The sequence below is a fragment of the Triturus cristatus genome, chromosome 11, assembly GCF_964204655.1.
Source record: "Triturus cristatus chromosome 11, aTriCri1.1, whole genome shotgun sequence".
NCBI classification, from domain to species: Eukaryota; Metazoa; Chordata; class Amphibia; order Caudata; family Salamandridae; genus Triturus; species Triturus cristatus.
Genome location: NC_140594.1, coordinates 1,133,376,064 through 1,133,396,379, shown reverse-complemented (window position 1 = coordinate 1,133,396,379; position 20,316 = coordinate 1,133,376,064). Strand labels below are relative to the sequence as shown.

Below are 20,316 nucleotides of genomic sequence, written 5' to 3'. Positions count from 1 at the left end.
ATGCTGGGGTAATAAGGCCGCAGTCTGGGGGGACGCAGCACGTTCGTTTTGTCTTTCGCTTTACAAGACTTGTTTTTTACTTCCCAGCGTGGCAGACGAGCGTTCACATTAATCTTGAAAAGTGGGGTGTATTGACGTGTTCCAGATGGTTCCCCCGTTTTTCAATATACACTCATCGGCGATTACAAATTCTCATTGAAGTTAGCACGTCAGTTTACTCGCGTTTTTATGATAATCATATGTTGAACTCTAAAGGGTCATGCGTTCCCTTCTTGTCAAATGGATGCTCTGTAACCCTGTTCGGGACAGATTTCAATAAGGTGTGTGCAAATTTGGATGTGGACTGAATTAATCCACCCTCGCAGATACATTTGTGTTATCTTTATCTCTTTTTTTGTTGGTGTTAACCAGGCCTCTAATTTATTGGAAAACTTGCATCCAATATGCAGGAACGGTTTAGTGCAGTTGCTTTGTAATAAATCAGCTGTGCAAGCTTCGTGGCCTGCAAATTCATTTTATTTCTCGGATTGTAATTTGTCATTGGCTACGCTATCCGACCCCCTTTTCAGTGCTGGGTTAGTTTATTTTGGAACGCAGCGCCCGATTTAGGGTCACCGCGCTCCGTGTCCCAGCATGACGCCTCTTAATGTAAGTCTTCCAGCCGGCCGGCAGCCCCTTTACAGGGCTGTAAGAGCTTCAGGAAATGGCTGGTGGCTATCGACACGGGAGGCAGCAGCGTGCCACTTGAAAATGCTTTTCTAACCCATAGGTCATATGTGCCAGCGTTTGGAAATATCCGTGAGAAATATTGTGACAATTCCAGTTTAAAATTGCTTTTAAGCGATGTATATTTTTATTGGGGCTTTGGGAAAACATTGAGAAATGCCACCACTTTGGATTTAAAAAACAAATGAAGCTCGTGGATTGACAGAGGTGGCATTATGCCGGTTGGAAGCAGAGGCACGACCACTAAAATCATGGAAAACAACAGAGCTGGTTTCGAGCACTTCTCTTCAGGCTTCCCCTCCACAACATCTGCTTATAGTGCATGTATGCGTGCCCCTCCTTTGCCTATAACGCCTTTGCCTACATTTTAAAGCCAGTGCTCAACATATTCCATTAATAATAAATCGAGGCGAGGAAGGCATGAAGGGACAGATTCTACAGAAAGGTAAAATAACATTGGAATGGGAATTACACACTGAGCACATTATCTGAAATGGGTCCCTAACCAGTCACTCAGGGTTCTTTTTAAATAACAGACAGAGGTCATGTGTTGAGGGGGCCTCCTGGAGATAGGGCTGTCTCCACCCCCTCGCCCCCCCTCCCCAAAAGGGGCTGCAGGGGCCTCTATTGCCGTTACGACAGCCGTTTTTAGTGCTCTCTGCCCCCATAACCATCTCCGTGAATCTGTGAACTTTCCTCGGATTGTTGGGTAATTGTTATAAATGTGTTTTCAATAAACCCCATGTGTGGGTTGTGAACAATGAACATTTCCACACTGTATTGTTTATTTAGAAACAAAACGTCACCCTTTCAAGTCGTCTGCTTTTTAGGCTGCTAGGGTTCTAAGCGGCATTAGGTGCTGTGTTGATTAAGAGAACAAAGTTGATTAAACTATTGCCAAATCTAGTGCCACACTTATAATCACTGCCACACAGTCCACTGCAGTAACGTGCGATAATATAATGCATGGCCAAACACTTAGAAGGCCCAAAGGCGAGACCGATTGCATTGCAAATGCAATAGGTCTTGCCTTTGATTAAGTTAAAGCCATTTACTTTGCTAATGGTATTGTATAGCAAAGCAAATGGCTTTAACTTAATAAAAGGCGAGACCTATTGCATTTTCAATGCTTTTTTAATCTCTTTAGAATTTTCACAACAGATGCTAACTTCAACTTCTGGGAACCAGATAACTTGTCCCATAGGTAGCGCATGTGTTTTTTTTTTTCCTTTCGCATTCTGGTACTTGTATTCATTAAGAATAGGAACCAAAGAACTACAAATGTGAGGTGCGTAAAGAAATCTGGACTGTGCGAGTCCCACACCTGTCCAATGTTTTCTGTTGGGTCATTTGTGTGTGACGTACCACAGTAAATGTTCTGGTGTTTGGGCTGCTTTCTGTAGAACATGAAAAACAAAACCATAACAAAAAAAACGCAGACAAATTATATTTGAGCATCACAGGATATGTAGAGAATTTGGCGCGGTGTATTTTATTAGCTTACTGCCCCACGACTGCCCAAAAAATGCAATAATTTAGAGCCTCATTAATGGGGCTACCCTCTTTTCACGATAATAGCTTGTCGAGATTTGTAAAAAGGTATAAGTGGGTTAATGCACCCGCTGCTGAAAGCAGCAGGAATCCTGCTTGCCAAAGTTCACCACGAGTGCCATATGACAATCGAGTTTGTACTGTACAACTAAGCCCCAGTATTCTGAAGTGCAGTCACTAGTGAACAGAGCGCCAAGAGGCCGAATTAAGGCACTAAAATCAACATCATTTAAACACGAAGAGGGCAGAGAAGGGGACGGTTACTTTCAAATGATTTTGTAGGACTTAGTGCAAATATTAAAACAGAATCTCGCACAGCCGACCGCAGGGACCGCCAAGAACACAAACAAGCATTGGCATAGCCCATAGGTCTCGCCTTTGGGACCTTAAAAGTGTTTAGCCATGCAACAGTTGATGTTGTTGCACCAAAGATATTGTGCTGGATAACTAAACACTTATAAGGTCCCAAAGTCGAGACCTATTGGCTATGCCAATGCTTGTTGATTTTTGAGTTGCAATCCCCGGTATGTGCAGCCTTTATCTCCAGTGTGCTGAGTTGTATTTCCAGGCCTCATAATTTAAAATGTTCTAGGACTGCGTCCTTTGTGTCGTCATTTATCCCTGGTGGAACGTCCTTTCGTCCATTAGGCTAGTAGGAAGATCTGCTAAAGTATGGCGGGGATAGCGTTGCTCCTATGTCATTTGGAAGCAGCAATGGTTCCCAAGTGAATTAATCATAGCATTTCTCATTTGAACCCATGTGTTTGTAGTCAAACACATATTTTTGGCAATCCCCTGCCAGTCGCCATTATTTTATTTTAATCCATAGCAACATTTGTTTAATCGTTCAGCCCGTATAAACCTCTCACACATGACAAATGCCAGGCCGTCATCAGACTGGACACTAGAAAGTGTATAAAAATACAAATCCAGGCTGTGGGCCGCTTTCATCTGTGGGCCACGATCTGGAACAACTTCCCCGTAGTCATAAGTGTCACTACAACGCTGCTTTCATTTAGGGAAGGGTTGAATACGCATCTCTTTAAATATCCCAACGTGACAATGCAGTAACAGTTCAGTAACCAGCTGCTGCTCCTATCACTTGTTGAGTGTCTGCTTGCTTTTGAGCCTGAACAGGGCTCCGTTGCCCTTTGACTAGGTTTGCGCTGTACAAATATCACATGCATGCTATCTCTAATCAAACTCCAATTTCCCGGCCTTTAATTCTGCAGTTATCTTGGTACAACTGTTGCATGCCTTGCAGATTTAGCACCAGTAATGTTTCCCAATAGGTTTCGGACTCGTATGTTCCCCATAATTATCATGGGAGGCAAACCTGCCTAGCACGAGGAAGCTTTAATAACTGTTCAGATTTGTTCCTTCCCCCAGAATGTGCTGGATACTTTCAGTTTGCTTTTTGCCAGCTGTTTTTGAGTGTGCCTTAATTTGACTTTTATGAAGAAAATAACTTTATTACAGATGAATAACCACTAGGCATGCATTATTAATTGTTGTCTGAAGTGTAAAACTTTGTATGAGTTACTAATGCTCCCTCCATCCCCGCTGCAGTACTCTTTGAAAGTTCTACTCTGATACCCTGAGAAAGCCGAGTGCTGTTAACTAGGACTGGTCCTTTAGTTTCAGTGTAATATCATTGTGGCCCAAGACACCAGTGGTAAATGGCAGTAGCTCCAACAGCTATTCCACAGTGACTGCTATGGGACCCTAATAAAATGCTCAAAGCCATCCTCTTCTTAGTGGTATCCCTAGAGAGTAAAGGCACCCCTCTATTTAGCTATTTATTTTTTTCCTGTCACCTTGATCTGTCACCTTTTGGATGAACCAGTTTTTAAAAATGTTGTGTGTTGAAAGTTGTCCTATTCTTTTTTGCAGGTCCCAGAGCCCAAAGATCAGAACTCTAAAATGATTAAAATCCTAAGTGGAGAGATGGCCATTGAGTTACACTTGCAGTTTTTAATACGAAACAACAACACAGACCTAATGATCCTCAAAAACACAAAGGTAATGACCTGCAACGTACTGCTGCTGTACCTACCTGATATATCGATTTTACAAGTAACACTGTTTAACATGATAGTAACTGGTTTATATCAAAGGTTCAATCATTAAATAGTGCCGCACTAAGTAAAGTTGATGGTCTTGTGAATATTCCAGATGCCTGGATAGGATGAGATATTAGCAAAGCAGTTTGGATGTATAGATGTCCTATGCTGGATCTGCAGCTGTGGTGTTCTTGGGAGATTCTGGTGGGGAGGAAAATGGTTAACCTTTTTTTGTTTTTCTCTATGTGGCACCAAGAGCGGGCAGTCACAACGTGTGTGCTTATGCAACCAGGATTTCTGCTTGCAAAACAGAACTAAACCTGGACTCTTTGCTGCTTTGATAACAAGTGCTGGGATATCTTTCGGTTAAAAAAAAAAAAAACACATGATTGTACGCTCTGTCCATTTTTCATGTTCACCATGTTCCCTAGGTCTAGTGGAAGGATCTGTGGAGAATCCTTATTGCAGATTTTGTAGCGAGGTCTGATCTGTGTGACCTTGAGAGGTTCCATAGGCCTGTGAAAATGGAATAAATCAGTCTCTTTCCTTGCCCGTTTAGTCGTCTACACAGCTAGTGGTGAGATTCTAGTTGGTGCCATTAAGTCTAAATCTCTTTAATTGGCACGTTTTAGATGCAGATACTATGCTATGTGCACACATTTGTGCCTGCAGCTAACAAAACCGATGATTTGATAATGAAGGAAAGAAGTCTTGGGCCTCATATGGCGGCTCCTGACCGTTGATTGGCATTGACAGACAGTGCCTCAGACCACCATTCCCCAAGTTACTTACAATACCTAGAGGTCGAGGCTGCGTTGGCCTTTGGCAGCTGATCTAAAAGGATGCTGTCGGAGATGGTTACTTTTTCAAAGTTGTGAGGTGTTGAGGGTGTGAATAACACTAGTTGCTGCCTAACACCTGTTTATGTACAATTGATTCATTAGTTTATGTATATGTTACTTGGTAAGCATTAAACCCCGGATTGTGAATAGTTAGGAGTGTTCTGAGACACTATTTTTTGTTGTTGTTGTTTTAACGTGACGAGATAAGTAGGTGAGATCAGTAGGTGATAACTAAGCCCAATAATTGAAGCTGGTTACCTGTATGGAACACATTGGAAATTGTAGGAAATTATTTTTTAGCACAATCTGTGTGCAAGACATTCCCACGGCTTAATGGCTGTAAAATTCCCTTGCAGATCCTGGATGTTTTTGGAATTTCTAATTATCAAACTATGCGCAGGAATTCTGTTAGAACAATTCATGGTATTTTGCTCTTTTGGTTTTTTGTGGTAGTTTGGCTGTCACTTTAGGGATTGGTGGAGCTCAGTAGTATATTACCTTACACTGAAAGTCATTCTGAAGGAGTTGAGATGAAATAGAAATGTCAACCGAGGTTTTTGCAATTTTGGAAGTTGGGTATGGGACATGGTATGTTAGATTCTCATTTATGTTAGTAATGTCTGTTCCCTTACTGATATCCAGAAACAGCCTTGTCAAATACTCGTTTTATTCTTGATTCTCTCTAGGATGCAGTACGGAACTCAGTCTGCCACACAGCCACAGTCATAGCCAACTCCTTCATGCACTGCGGCACAACCAGCGACCAGTTTCTCAGGTAATGTTACGGTAACATTGTTTTAGGCTTATGAGCTGTTGATTAACATCTGTGGGCACTCTCAAGTGGATGACCACCAGGTCATTTTTTGTTCAGTAACAAGAGTACTGTTCCTTGGAGACTTCTGGGTTTTGTCCAAATTGCATTTCTTTAGACCGCTGCACCTTCTCTGACCATACATTGCTGCAGCGGTTCTCCAGCAGAACACACAGGATAATAGCATACCATGCCCGAACGCCTGTGCTCTTGATTGCCAGCTAGAGTGGTTCTGGTTCTCGAAATACTTTGAGGCATTTCTGCAGAATAGTCATCATCTTTAGCGTTTCGAAATTTGTACTGTATCCTCAAGAGTAGTTGGCGGTTTCACATAATTTTTTTTAAAAAAAACCTTATCTACATTAATCATTATGGTTTTTTTGAAAATTATTATGTTTCCTGTTTTCTAATGCTCTCCCTGAATCGTAAGTATCATGCTGCAGATTTGCAGGTATTTTGTATTTTATTGGTTGCAATATAGTTGCCAATTCAGACGTTACCATTTATTTACTTCAGGCACGAGTGTCTTTGAACCGAGCTTTGGCTCATTTCATCTTTGTGAAGTTAAATACAGACATTTTTCCATCCCAAGGCACATTGACATCTGCCATTTCAGCAAGGAAACCATCTGCTTCCCACAATTATAAAGTGTATTTGGTTCTGCCTGTTTTCAGTCCAAGTGGAAGCCTAGCTGTCTCAAACACAGTATGCACGGTCTCCATTCCCAGCATAATTTACAGGCTGGGGACATAACCGTGTTCAAAATCATGCAGCAAGGCTCCTCACGGCCTAAGGCTCTGATGGTATCCCCCTCGCCCTGGGATCATCCTCATTGGCTACCAATTAGAGAGTTCTGGTTTTATAACTGTACGCATGTTTCAGGCACTCCTCCTGTAGATTGAGATTCGCCTCTACTCAGCCATTTAAGCTTAAAGGATTTTAAGGTAGATCACTTGATGTACGAGGCTTGTCTCTCTATTTCAATTCTCAGTGCCCGAAGATGCCAATTACTGATCCCTGAAGTTCAAAAGACACCATAGGACTCCTCATTTCGGTTGTTTTTGTAGTCTGTATTCTGAGGACTTTAGCTTGCCGTTTCCTGGACTGTTCTTTCTGTTCATTGTCTTGCTTGCAGTCACTTGTCTTTTGAAGATGTTTGAAGGATTTGGCAGGATTCGAATCTGATCATTTCTGATTAGTGGTTGTAACTCAGACGTTTCCAATGAAGCATTGCTCTGTTGTAGCCCTTGTTTCACCTTCACCTTACAGGCTCTTTGGAATGGCTGCTTGTGCTTTGAGCTGAACTATAAACAGGGACATGGAATTATGCGTCAGGGTTCACAAAACTATGTGGTAAGAGGCAAATTATTCGGGTAATGCAGTACATTTTGTGACAGTATTACTTCATTATTTTTTTACACTGGCCATGGTTGGGCCTCCCTTAATATTGGTATAACGTCCAAATCTAGCAATAAGTAACAGATAGGTGACCGTTCAACCTTTGCAAAGGATGCGTTTTAATGCCCTGTGACAAATATTATGTGATTAAAAAGCGGGTACTCATAGTGGACAGAGGACTACTCCTAAATCGGTGATGTTAGCATACAGTGCTTAGAGAGTGTGGCCTACTGGCCCTCACATGTAAATTTCCAAGGTTCTGTGACTATTCAGAGCCTTGCGTTGACGTCCTGTGTATTGAGTGCAAACACAGTTGAAGTGTGTAGGTGTTGCATTTGTGCTGTTGTAGGAGTCTTACTACTGAAGTTAGTAGGATCTACTTTTAGATTCCCCTGGTTTGCCATGGCACACGATGGAGTATGACTGCTTTACCATACAGTGGGAGTCTGCCGCCTGCATTCATGTGACTGAAGGGAGGGAGTAGATCCAGAAACTGATGAGAGGAGGATGGAGAGCTTGGTGGATGGTAGGGTTGAAGAGTGGGGTTGTAGTGTTTGTTGTTCATGGTGAGGAAATTCCTGGCCGAGGCCCTAGCAGACTCAAATTTGTAGATTGAAGCCAGAAGTGACCCATGCTGAAGAGGGTCTTCCAGTCTTGCAGCAGTTTCCTGTGTGAACTATTACAATTGCTGTGAGGTTTGCATCGTCTGATCGCGACTTCATTTTCTGTGAGGTTTACCTAGCCCAGTTGAAGGCTGTAACTGCCTTGGTACTGGTATCAGCCCATTTCGCTTCATCAGCTGATGGCAGCCACCATTGCAAGGATGACACCTGAATGAGTCCCCAGATCACCATGGGACGTTTGATCCATACAGGGGGCCACATATGAGATAGATGTGGTACGAACCTGTCCGTCTGCAATAAATTCCCACCAGAGTTTGCTCTAGTTGAGTGCTGGGAATTGAGACCTGACTCCCTTCCCACTGCACTGCACAAGGTAGGAACTCTGGCACGGATGGTTGAAGTGCCACAAGAGAGGCGTGACCTGGATCACTACTGCATATGCTAAACTGAATTTTGTAAAATTGACTACCGCTGTGAGATTAAAATGTTTTTTCCTCTAAATCGTTTTGGCACATTGAAATTGTCTGTTTGTTGATTGTGGAGTTCAGAACTTGCTCCCCCACATTACCTCCCTGAGAAGTCTGTGACTGGTCACTCTTTCTACCATGAGAGTCTGGCAGGGTAAAGGGTTTGCAGAGCCATAGTAGAACAAACCTCATGGTACCAGTAGCTAACAATCTTAACCACCACATTTGGGGCCCAGTAGGCCTTTTCTGCCTGTGGCCCCTGAGTGGGATTTTACACATATGTTGACTGTTCCTGACTGGTTGTGTTTCTTTTGAGTTAGCTTGACCCGCAGCTTGACTGCACCTGATGGTTTGTGTTGCTTTTGAGCTTGTTAGACACACTTGGTGCCTGAGCTGGACTGGTTGTGGAACTGCTCGTGGAAGTAGGTGAGCTCACAGAGCTAAAGTGTCCTGCAGTGCACAGATATCTTAATGTGTGCATGCTTCCCAGCGAGTGGACATTAAGGGTCATAGTGTATTTGCCAATTTATTGACCATAAGTAATGCAGTGCTTCTGAGCTGGATATGTAGACGGAGATCTATATCTTAAATGCTGATATGAGCTATTTGTTTCTTTCAGAGATAATTTGGAGTGGCTGGCCAGAGCCACGAATTGGGCCAAATTTACTGCCACAGCCAGTCTGGGAGTAATTCACAAGGTAAGCAAAAGATTTCTGCCTGGCAGTATCTACGTAATTCGTCAGTGTGGGTCCGATGCACTAACTCATTAGTATCTCCTTAGATGCCATTCTACTGTCATCCGCTGACTTGTTTCTGTTCCCACTATCTCATCTGTACCTCTGCTTCCAGCCCCACTCTTTCACTCTGTTCTTTACCCAGCCCCAGCGTAATCTCCATGTCCCACACCTTACAATTTCTCGTTTGTCTTCTTCTCTGTCAAACTGTTTGTTTTCATCCTAGACCTGTTCTTGCTGCACCCTTTCCTCTTTTATAACAATGCCCTTTTTACTCCTCTGCATGCAGCTGCCTCTCCCATGTAAACACTACTGCCTGTCCATAAACCCAGTGATTGCGTTCATATGTGATAGTTATTTCAAACAATATGAAACTCCTATGTAAGTGACTGTGCCAATATGGTGCCTAGGAACTGGATCCCTGTGAAGGCTGTCGAAGCCACTATACTGAAGACATGCACTACAGCTACCTTACCAGACCCCAGTAGATGGCCAATACTGAACCTCTTTGCCAATGACAATTTTGGATACTTTTACTGTTGGAAACATTTCAACTGTTAAAAACTGCGGTGTCAACAAACGTATCTACTATGTGACCCATTTTTTGTTGTGTGAATTTAACACCTTGGCAACTGATATCCTCAGTAGCGCTTATTGGCACATGCTTCATTTCATGAACCTATTCATTTATTATGGCAGTGGTTAAACATTCACTTTTCTATGACTCTGCTAACAAAGAGTATGTGACTGTGCATGGTCTAGTTTTAAATCTGTATCTTGCTCACGCGTGACCTTGCACTCCTCCAGTCTGACAGTGCACCTCTGAGGTCCCCTACCTTACATCACCTTTTACAAAGGTCCTCCTAAACTCAGCACTGTTGTTTCACTGTTATTAACATTGTAGAAGATTTGAAATGCTGACCTTTGCTATTCAATTTGCGCATTGTGTGTTGCTTCTATTTTCAAGATTACCTTGAAAAGAGCCTGCTGTAGGTATGCCCATCTTTCTCTGTTTGTTGTCTCATTCACTGTGTATCCTACTATTTCCAAAATCTTACCATTGTGTGTCCGGGCCCATGCACTTCTGTGGTAGATTAAGCTTGGAGTATGTGAACAGTGCGGTTACCTGTAACTAACAGATGTGTATTGTTACCCAACTCAGTGGTACTCCTTTTATCAACCTAAGATTGATGAAAGGCTGAGTGGGCCCCCCGGGATTTGAGCCTGTGACTATGAGGTAAAGCACAGGCCCCTGCAGTGGACTCCTCAGTCCACTAAACCACCAGACCTGGCTCTGTAAACTGTAAATGTGAACTGCTAAGCAAGCAAGTAAATTCCAATGTGGGTGATACAAATATATTGTTTTAAAGGGTCATTGTATTGCATACCTGCCCCTTTGTTTCTGGACCTATGTGGCTGCAAGGTGACCTATGAAGAAAGTGACGGATCCCAGTGAATTATGTTACCTGCGTTATTTTGCTTCATGTCAGATTTCACATCCAGGAGCAAAAAATCGGTTAAGTTGATGAAGTCAGAGTTTGACAGATAAGGACCGCAGGGAGCATGCTGCCTGTCCTGTTACCCAGCATTTGTCACCCCGAGTGGGACGGGTATGCCCAGACATGGGTCCCGTGCTCTCCATGCCCCTAGAATCAAGCTATCCTGGCTGAAGAGGGGTGAAACCCCGAAACCGGTCCTAGGATGCTTGTTTCCAGTCCAGGGAGGACCTGGCTTGGCAGTTCGGGCTGGACTGTTCCCATGAGGCACAGGGTCAAGACTGATTTGCATATGGCTGGGTTCAAACTGGATGGATTTAGGCCCAGATCTCTGTACTGGAGTGAATGTATGACCTTGTTCTGCATTCTGTCCAACAACTGTTTTTGCATTTGTCCTGTTACCCAGTGGCAGCTAAGTCACTTCTTTTCATTTTTGCGTCTAACAACAAATTCCACATTGACACGTGTATTGTCTCTGTAAAGTCTTGGCCCACACAGGAGGATTTAAACTCTCAAAACTGAACACCTCCACTCCTGTCCATCCTAACCTGTTTATATCTTCTTATTTACTGATGTAATCTATCTAGTTTGGATTAAAATTGTCAATGACCAAGTCAGGTGATTATTTTAACCTTGTAACTATCTTTTGAGGTAGCTCGGCTGCCTAGGGCCTGAAATAGGAGTCCATTGTGTATGTTTTGTTCCCCTGACTCCTGGACTTGTTTCCCTCTGACTGGGTCAGAGAGCAAGTTGTTAGCTTTTTGTAGAACCTTTTCTGATCAGCACACACATTGGCTCATTAATTTGCTACTTTACAGGTGTTCTTTGCACCAATACCCATCTGTGTTTCATGTGCCCAAGATCAGAGTCCTGGGTAACACTAGAGTTTTTGAGATAAGTCTTGTAGTCCTTTCTGAAGGGTCCCACATTGTGGAACAGTGCAAGGATTTGGGAGCAATCGCAGAGAAGCCTTTTGCATCCCTTGAGATGAGAGTTCAACTGTTAACATGACCTGATGCTAGGGTACAAAATTCAAGACTTGCAATGAGGGGGATCAGGGGACTGCACCAGTTTCAGGCATTTGTTAGAAGAATGACACCATGGTCTGGGTCTAACTGGATCACTGCCCTTACTGTACGAAGCACAGCAGTTCCACATTGTGCTTGACGAGTGGAATGATTCCTGTTTATGGTGGTCCTTGATTGGCTGAGGACTGTGGTTATAGTGCGGGAAGGCACGGCACACTGAGCTATGCCAGTAGGGCTAACCTCTGGTCTGTTTTTTATTTTTTTAAAGCGCAAATAACACTGGCTCTCAGAGTGCTTTACAAACTTTAAAGTGTTGATGCAGTGGTCACATCAGAGTGCTTCAGAAGCAACTCCCAATGCTGCACTATTGAACTCTCTTTTCGTTTTCTTTATTTACAGGGTCATGAGAAGGAAGCACTACAGTTAATGGCAACCTACCTTCCAAAGGACACGTCACCTGGCTCAGCCTATCAGGAAGGCGGGGGACTTTATGCTTTGGGTCTCATCCATGCCAACCATGGCGGTGACATAATTGACTACCTCCTTAACCAGCTAAAGAACGCCAGTAATGATGTAAGTACTTGATGGAAAACTCCAGTGTACTGGATGCATCTGCTCCCACAAAGGCTGCGGAAAAGCTGTTCATGTGTTGTGTCCCTCAGACAGATGCTTGAAGAAGGTGGCATTTAGTCTAGTGTAGTCACCAGTCACACTGCTAGGAGTCACTGTATCCACTAATGTCCAGATGCTTGCTCCAACCTTGACCCATGAATTAAAGTACTTCACTTTTCTGGTTATCAGCTGAGAACTGTGTCACTCTGCTAAGAAAAGCTTCCTCTTTTCCCCAAAACCTGGTGGTGCCATTTTAGGTCTCGCCTACGCAGCGCGCATATGCTGCATAGGAGGACCTTTAGCCGTCGCGCTGCTCTTTTTTGAAGCACACACTCGTGCTTGTGGCAGCGTCCACCTTGCGGGAGCGCGCAGGGGCGCGCCACAAGCACGAGTATTTGCTTCCAAAAAGAGCAGAATGCGCATGCACGTACGCACCACTCCCGGGCTTGTCTGCATGTCTCTCATTTCTAGCGTTTCCGGAAAGGGTGGATTGTAGGAGGTTGAGTCGCTGGCTCTGTGGGCGGTACTTCCGCCATAACAAGCTCGTCCTGTGACCTCTAGCCTGGGTGATTAAAAGCCGTCCGTGGCAGCAGCCTGAGAGATCGCTTGTAGCCGATGCCTTTGTGTCCCAGATAGCAGGGATTCCTAGCTCCAGTGGCTGCTTGTAAGCCAGCGTCTGAAACTGCTGTCCAAGCATATTCCCTTCATGCTCTGACTGTCCTCTCTGTCGCCTGCTCCCGTGGTGCCCTCAGCCTGCCCCTACTGTCTGCCTGTTGCCTACCTCCCCCTGACCGTCCTATACTCCCCACATCTCCTACTGCCCATCTGCTTTGCTAACCTTGTCCCTAACCTATTCCCTTATAGCTTTCTCATGACCCTGCCATTTTCCTCCTAGCTTGCCCTGATCTGTTACTGCTCTGTCTCCTGGGTGTCCCTTTCTGTCCATTCCTGCTCTTTGACTGTAGGGCCTGCCATGCCCCAGCATTGCCTTGTCTTCCGTTTGTTTTCCGCTTCTTAATATATTCTCTATTCATTTGCAATCGTTCCTTTTCTATTTTATTTCCCTCTCATAATCACTGGCATGCTCAGTCACTTGTGAGTCCCGTGGGTGCAGGCCAAGCTCCCCGCACTGATAGCATTTATACACAACCGTGAAGCTTGGTTTAGTGACTTTGGTCCAGCTTAGCCATAATCTGTTCAATAAGTTACTGGAAATGCAGTTTAGGGTTTCAAAGTACAGCTTAGTGCTTCACACTTACTGATGACACTCGTAAAATACAAAGCCATCTTTTCATCTCGTAAGAGGAGATCTTTCCTGCCCACGTACCTTTTGTATGATGTGCTGATTCTGGTGTCGATATTACCACGGTGTAACCACAGGCGATGCAAAATAAAGCCTTGACTGTAGTTCAGATAAAAAGTTGTCGTGTCCTTGTGTGGAATGGTGAGAAGCGCTGGACTCTGGTCAGGCTCAGTTAGTCCACCAGTCTGTTTAGCAGGAATGGATTCAGATAGCCATGAAGAATTGGTCATTGTGTTTAAGGCGCTCAGGAGGCACATGTGAAAATCTGCATTTGCATACTTTGCTTCCATTCAAAGTTTGCATCCAGTCATAATAATTTGTACTTGGCGCCTCACTCAGACATATTTTGGAGACTGTTTACTCGTTTTTATGGATGCTAGGTAACATGTTTCTATATTCTAAATGTCCTGGCACGGGAACTGTTGCACAGGATCACGTGATGCGATGAAGTGGAAGTCTGGATTAGATTCCGCGTATCGTAATCCCGAAGACCACAACCAAATAGTAGTGCACATGGCTTGCTACAGTACTCTCTTGCTCTGTGCACTACAGCATTGTTAATTACTATAAGCATGTCTGCCATGTTAAGGCCACATGATTTTCTCGTTTTTACTTTCATTATTTCCATTTATTTTGCATATGCTTGCCAGAAGGGCAATAAAACAGTCTGCCATAAAGATAACCTGCCAAGACCAGACCTGTTGGCTTTTCCAAGGCTTAGTTGTTGTAGAAATGTTCCCAGTTAGTGATGCTTGCACAGGAGCTGCCTGGTTGTAGACTTGAATGTCTCGTTTTTGTAGGCTGTGAAGTTGTGTCCAGCCACGTTGCATGAGTGTTTGATGCGGTCTTTTAAATGTCTGTTGTGATTAAATACGCTAAATGTATAAAGGGCACAGGTGATCACCAGCCTTATCAAGAATGCCACTACGAGGTACTCGACAATAATTTGTCTTGATACCGAGTGGCTGTTACTAAACTTAGTGCAATCGGTTGGAAGATGAAAGTAGTCTCTGTATGTTTTCTGGTGTGTTCTTGGTCTTCTGGTCTCAGGCATGCTGAGTAGGTGCGAGTGACATTGAGAGTGGAACAAGGTTGTCGACTTTAGCTTAAATAAAGCCTCTGTTTTGTATTTATAATCCTCATCAAAGTAATCGGATTTCAAATCTGCTATCTGCTGGACACTTGCAGTGTGTTTTTTTTCTTTTCTTTAACTGTATTGCTTTTGTGCCTGAAGCATTTGAAAGAATGAAATTGAGGCAATTGATGCAGTGACGCAGCGTGCTGTACCTTGAGATAACAAGCATTTGCAATGCAATAGGTCTCGCAGTTACTCGAGTTTAAGCTATTGGCATTGTAAATGACAATGCCTTTTATTTGTTTTTAAAACGGAAACAAAAATAAAAGGCATTGGTTTTTGCAATGCCAATAGCTCAAACTCGCATAAATACGAGACCTATTGCATTGCAAATGCTTGTTTATGAATGGGTAAAAAACATCCTATTTGGAAAACAGCAAATTACTATCTGTGCTGCTAACTTTATATTCATTATCAGAGACTATTACGACAGCGGAGAGATTCAGTCCCACTTTTTCCCAGGGTGTGGCATTGAAACCGCCATTAAAAAAATCTTGGACAATGTCAATCACATGCTGAAAACAGGAGAATTCTTGTTGATTTGCCAGCGACTTTCGATATGATTGATATTGATAGGCGTTTTTGCTATGCGGGCAGACTACATGGACTTCTGCTGCAAGGTCTTAAGTTGGTTGTTCTTTCTCTCCAACCAACATTAGGCGGTAAAGAGGGGGAGTTTCATCTCAGGAAAATCTGCAGTGACCTGCGGCGTTCCTCAGGGTTTGGTCACACCCCAAAGTGTTGTTTCATTTATACTTGGAGCAGCCGGGTTTGGATCTTTGGAGTAGAATATACAGAAGACACATGGTTGTTTTTAAAAAGAGCCAGCCTTCGGGGCATCCTCACTCGCCATTTGTGCCTTGAACCTCAGCTTTTAGATGTCTGAAAAAACTTCTTAAGCTTCTGCCTGCAGTAAACCGAATTCGTCCTCTTCGCTAATAATCAAAAACTGAATTCAACCCATCTCTCTTAAATAGGTCTCCCACTGTAGGTTTCTCAACATCACTTTTGCTTTGTTACATTTTTTGGTTTTATCTTCCACTCAAAACACCCCCTTTTCAGTGACCTAAATCAAGCTGCCAAGACTCCATATTTCTTCCTCCACAAACTAACAATGTAGCATTATCCCTCTCCTTTTCACCTTGAAACTTCTGTTCAGGCCCTAGACATCTCAAAACTAGACTCTAATAATAAGCCTCTTTTGCCCAAGGCGGTTATGCATTCAGTGGTCAGACTTGTCTCTGAAACAATAACAAAATGGCCACATAACCCCGTTTTTGCAAGATCTGAACTTGTTTGCAGTTCCAGAAAGAATAAAACTCCAAGACTGCCTTGTTTCCAAAGCTGCAGTCCCGAGGGAGCCCACTTATCAGGCCTACCTCGCTATTTCAGGTGGCAGTGCAGACTGGAAAAGCCCGAGCTTTCATGTGCAAGTACCTCTCTTTAAAACACCTGGTGCATGGATGCAGCTATTTTCTGGCGCAGCAACCTGTGCCTGTAATGCCTTACTGCCTGGTCCACTCTGGTCACTTTCAAGAAATATTTTAAAACCTTTTTTGAAGCACTTGGAAACTGTAAGAATTGTGATAGTCTCACTGTGTTTACTGTTTAAAAAGCAACAAATGTTTTTTGCATGGTTACCATTTGTAAAAAAAAGTGTCCCGATCTCTTTTCTTTTATTTAAAAATCAATACTGCCAGACTGTTTCCCTTGCCTATGGAAAGGGAACAACATTTTTTCATTCTGATGTGTTGTGGAGGGGTTTGAATTAAGCTTCCCTGTCTACATACAGAGATTTTTATAATCTAAGGCTTTAAAACCAGTATTCTACTATGGTGCACAACTGTGGTATTCACAGCAGCAATTGTGAGTCCTTGGGCTTACACCATTCTCTTTACTACCAAACAGTCAATGCGGCAGTATTCACCATTTTATCAGTGCTTTGGCCTCTGTTTCATGGCGGTTTGGCATACAAGCTAGGACAGCTTTATGTTTTTGATCCTGTGAGGCTGAGTTGCAAGCAAGAACTAGTCGAATCCAAAGATGCACCTTCTAAACTGCGTTAGCCCCCCCCCCCCCCCCCCCCCCCCCAAAGACTCACACTTTTGCTTGACCAAGGCAAGGTACCTCACAAATCTGTGTAGTTGATGCTGCTAGGGTCATGGACCATGTTCCTTCTTGACTGGAAGGATCCAATCATTCAGTCGGGCACAGTTCACCTCGGATGCCCGTAACCTCATCTGAGAAGTTGTGCAAGGATCCTCCTTGCACCGCCCCTCTTCAATGAATACATGATCCCTCTAGCCAGCATCACCTGCATCACCTGCTCTCCACGACATCCGCGCCCTGTCCTATGCCGGCGACACGCAACTCATTCTCGACCTCATGGACAAGATGCCCAGTACCCGAGTCAAGTTCAGTGCCTGCGTGACTGAAATCACCTACCGAATAAAGAACAAATGTCTAAAGCTGAACACCTACAAGACCGACTTTCTGATCTTGGGGAAGAGCACATCACCATGGAACTCCACCTGTTGGTCAACAGTTCTAGGACTGATACCCAACGGACTCGCCACCTGCGCCAGGAACCTCTGGATCATAATCGATAACAAACACTACATGACCACCCAAGTCCATTCTTGCATCGCCTCGTACTTCCATACCCTGATGATGCTGAGGAAGATTTTCAAATGGCTCTCAATCAGCATCTGGAAAAGAGTCACGCACGCCCTAGTCACAAGCAAGCTGGACTACAGAAGCACCCTCTATGTCAGGATCAACAAATCGCCAAAATTACACACACCGTTTCAGAACTCTGCTGCCAGGATGACCTTCAAACTCCCATGCTGCACTTGAATCACACCACACCTGAAGAAGATCCAGTGGCTCCCTATTCACCAATGAGCAGAAATCAAACTCCTCACCCACACTTTCAAAACACTACTTGACACTGGCTCGGTATACTGCAACAATCTCATCGGCTTTCACAAATCTTTGGTACACCTCCACTCGTCCAACTTTTACTTGCACACATCCTACGTGTATGGAAAACCAGATCCAGCGGTTGAGCCTTCTCATACATCATTCCTAAAATGTGGAACGACCTGCTACAGCACATAAGAGCCTCCTCCTCACTTTTTGAATTCTGCAACAAGCTGAGAACCTGGCTTTTCGAGTAGTCCCAGTAGGCCCGATGTGTGGCTAGACTCACACCAGCTCAGCGCCAGGATACAGTCCCGGGTTATAGTGCGCTCTACAAATCAGTATAACATGACATAACGGGGAAGCCCTCTTGTGTGATTATGATGTATGAAGCTCTGTCACAGGCTGGAGTAATAGAGGTTGAACTAGTTTGAACAAATTTGGAAAAATTGAAAAAAATATTTTAAAGTGAAACTAGAAGTGTGTGAATTTCCTTGCACGGGATTTCAAAGCCACAGTGCTTTTCTTTAAATGCCTCACTTCATGAATACATAGCATGAACTAGAAATACACAATCAAAATAATAATAAACAAATATATACCATATATACAGATATATAAAAAATAAAACAGTTCTATACTTTAAAACTTACGTGAAGCCTTTGGGAGCAATGAGCATACCATAAAATATACACTATGAGGGGACAGAAAAGCTGAAATAAGGCAAAAGATACAACACCCTGACATGTCATCACCTGTCACGGTTCATTAGTGTGGCATATATTGACAACTTGTGCATACTGTTTAAGTGTCTCTATTGAAGGGAGTGTTTACTGCTTGTTAAATTGGTATGTACCTTGGCTTCCCTGAAAGCTCGACTGCTTGGGGCATGCTGACTTACATTTTGGCCCTGGCAATGCCTTAATCTCACATGCGCATAGATCTAGACCTGTCCCCCTTAATTTGCGAGCAAGCCGGCCATCATTAGTAGCGATTCAACTTTAGTGTCTTCCTTGGGCGCATCACATAAAAAGGTGGTGGAAGCATACCTTTGTTTTGTGAATCTTTACTGTGACCAGACCTATGTCTCTGTGATAGAAAGTGGTCTTCTTACCCCTCTTGTGTAAAGTTCTGGTGTTATGTGAAACTCAGAACCTTTGCCCTGACATTATGTCTGCCTAATCAGTGTGTGTATGTTCAGTGAGTGTGTAGCTCACTTGTGGTAATAGGACTCTGTTGTGTGAATGAGTACTGGGGCCAACGGGATACATTTTTGATGTACCCAATGTAGCATTGCAGAACATTACGTCTGAGGACAGTTTCCACCATGCAGTGGAAGACAATTGCCTGCATTCTTGTGGCTGGTGGGTGGAGACCTGAACACTGTACTGAGGAAGGATAGAAACCGCGCACATGTAGGAATATAATGAGAACCTAGATAGCAAAGGGCTGCTGAATAGGTTTTGCCCGAGCAATGCCATTTGGTAGATGGTAGAGGTGAGTGGTGGATCTGCAGTTCCCATTGTTCGAGGTGAGAATGTTTCTAGGCTGGCCCTCCCTTTTGTCTGTCTCTGATTACTGCTTCAGGCAAGCTGATAAAAGCCATGTGCAGAGATCTCACACTTTATTGCGCCCTTATTTTGACTACTCCTGCTTGGAGACCGTGCCATTGCTGCATGGTGTGAGAACTATTACCTAGCATGAACGCTGTGTTGACAACGACCAGAACATGAAATTTGAAGGAGAACCAATCCAAGCCAATGCTGAAACCCTAGATACTGGATCCACTTCTCCTGTCTTGAAAATATGTATAAAAGTGACATCCAAACTTCCCCACTTTGTCCCAGTAGAAAGTTCTTCTTGACCAAGGGAAGGAGTGCTTTGCGTACACTGTCTGATCATGGCTGGCATGCGCATGACAGCTGGCCTCTCAGAGGTGAAGGGCCAACACTGGAATTCTGCACCACTTGCTAAAGACCTTGAAGGTCTGCCTAGCACCTTAGAAGCTGGCCGTTCTGCTCAGTGAGAAATAAGAGCGCTTGGTCCTGCGGAAAGACAGACTGTACAGAAGGAGAATCCAGCATCACGAACACCCAGAAGCTGCTCACTTGAGTTATGAGGGGGTCGCTTTCCCTTTTGGGATCCCCGCTGTGGGCCATGTACAGAAATCAAGCCACGAAGTCTCTTGTCCTGTCTGGACCCCTGCAGTGCATGACCTCTTGGTGGTGGTGCTGAACTCCCCGCCCAGTGAATTATCAGGAGGAACTGATGGTCCTGATCTGGAGGCTGCAGCTGCACACCCCGAATTCCCTCATGTGAACCAAACCAGAAGCTTCAACTTCTCAAATGAGCAATACTTGTATCTCAGCCTGGAGACTGCATCTGCTGGACTGGCACCTGCCGAGTAGTCCTGCCGTGCTGCTCTCCCTTCGGGACTCCAGTCCCAAGTGAAAATACTGGCATAATCCCGTAACAGCAGACATAGCGCTGAGAGTGCCAGCCCATTGCGTATCCGTCCGCACTGGCTGACCGTGAACATGTGAGCAGATTGCTGAATCTCAGATGAAAAGCGACAGTGTTCTGCAGTGGAAACTGTGACTGTTAC

At 44.0% G+C, this 20,316-nt stretch overlaps 1 protein-coding gene across 1 annotated transcript in view; it reads left to right on the top strand.

The window, feature by feature from the left end:
* PSMD1 (proteasome 26S subunit, non-ATPase 1) overlaps nt 1–20,316 on the top strand; it is a 386,750-nt gene that overhangs the window by 30,773 nt on the left and 335,661 nt on the right. The window contains exons 9-12 of the mRNA XM_085635741.1: nt 4,171–4,299; nt 5,869–5,957; nt 9,101–9,179; nt 12,139–12,312. Coding sequence (XP_085491867.1) covers nt 4,171–4,299; nt 5,869–5,957; nt 9,101–9,179; nt 12,139–12,312 — 471 coding nt within the window. The remainder of the gene's footprint in view (nt 1–4,170; nt 4,300–5,868; nt 5,958–9,100; nt 9,180–12,138; nt 12,313–20,316) is intronic.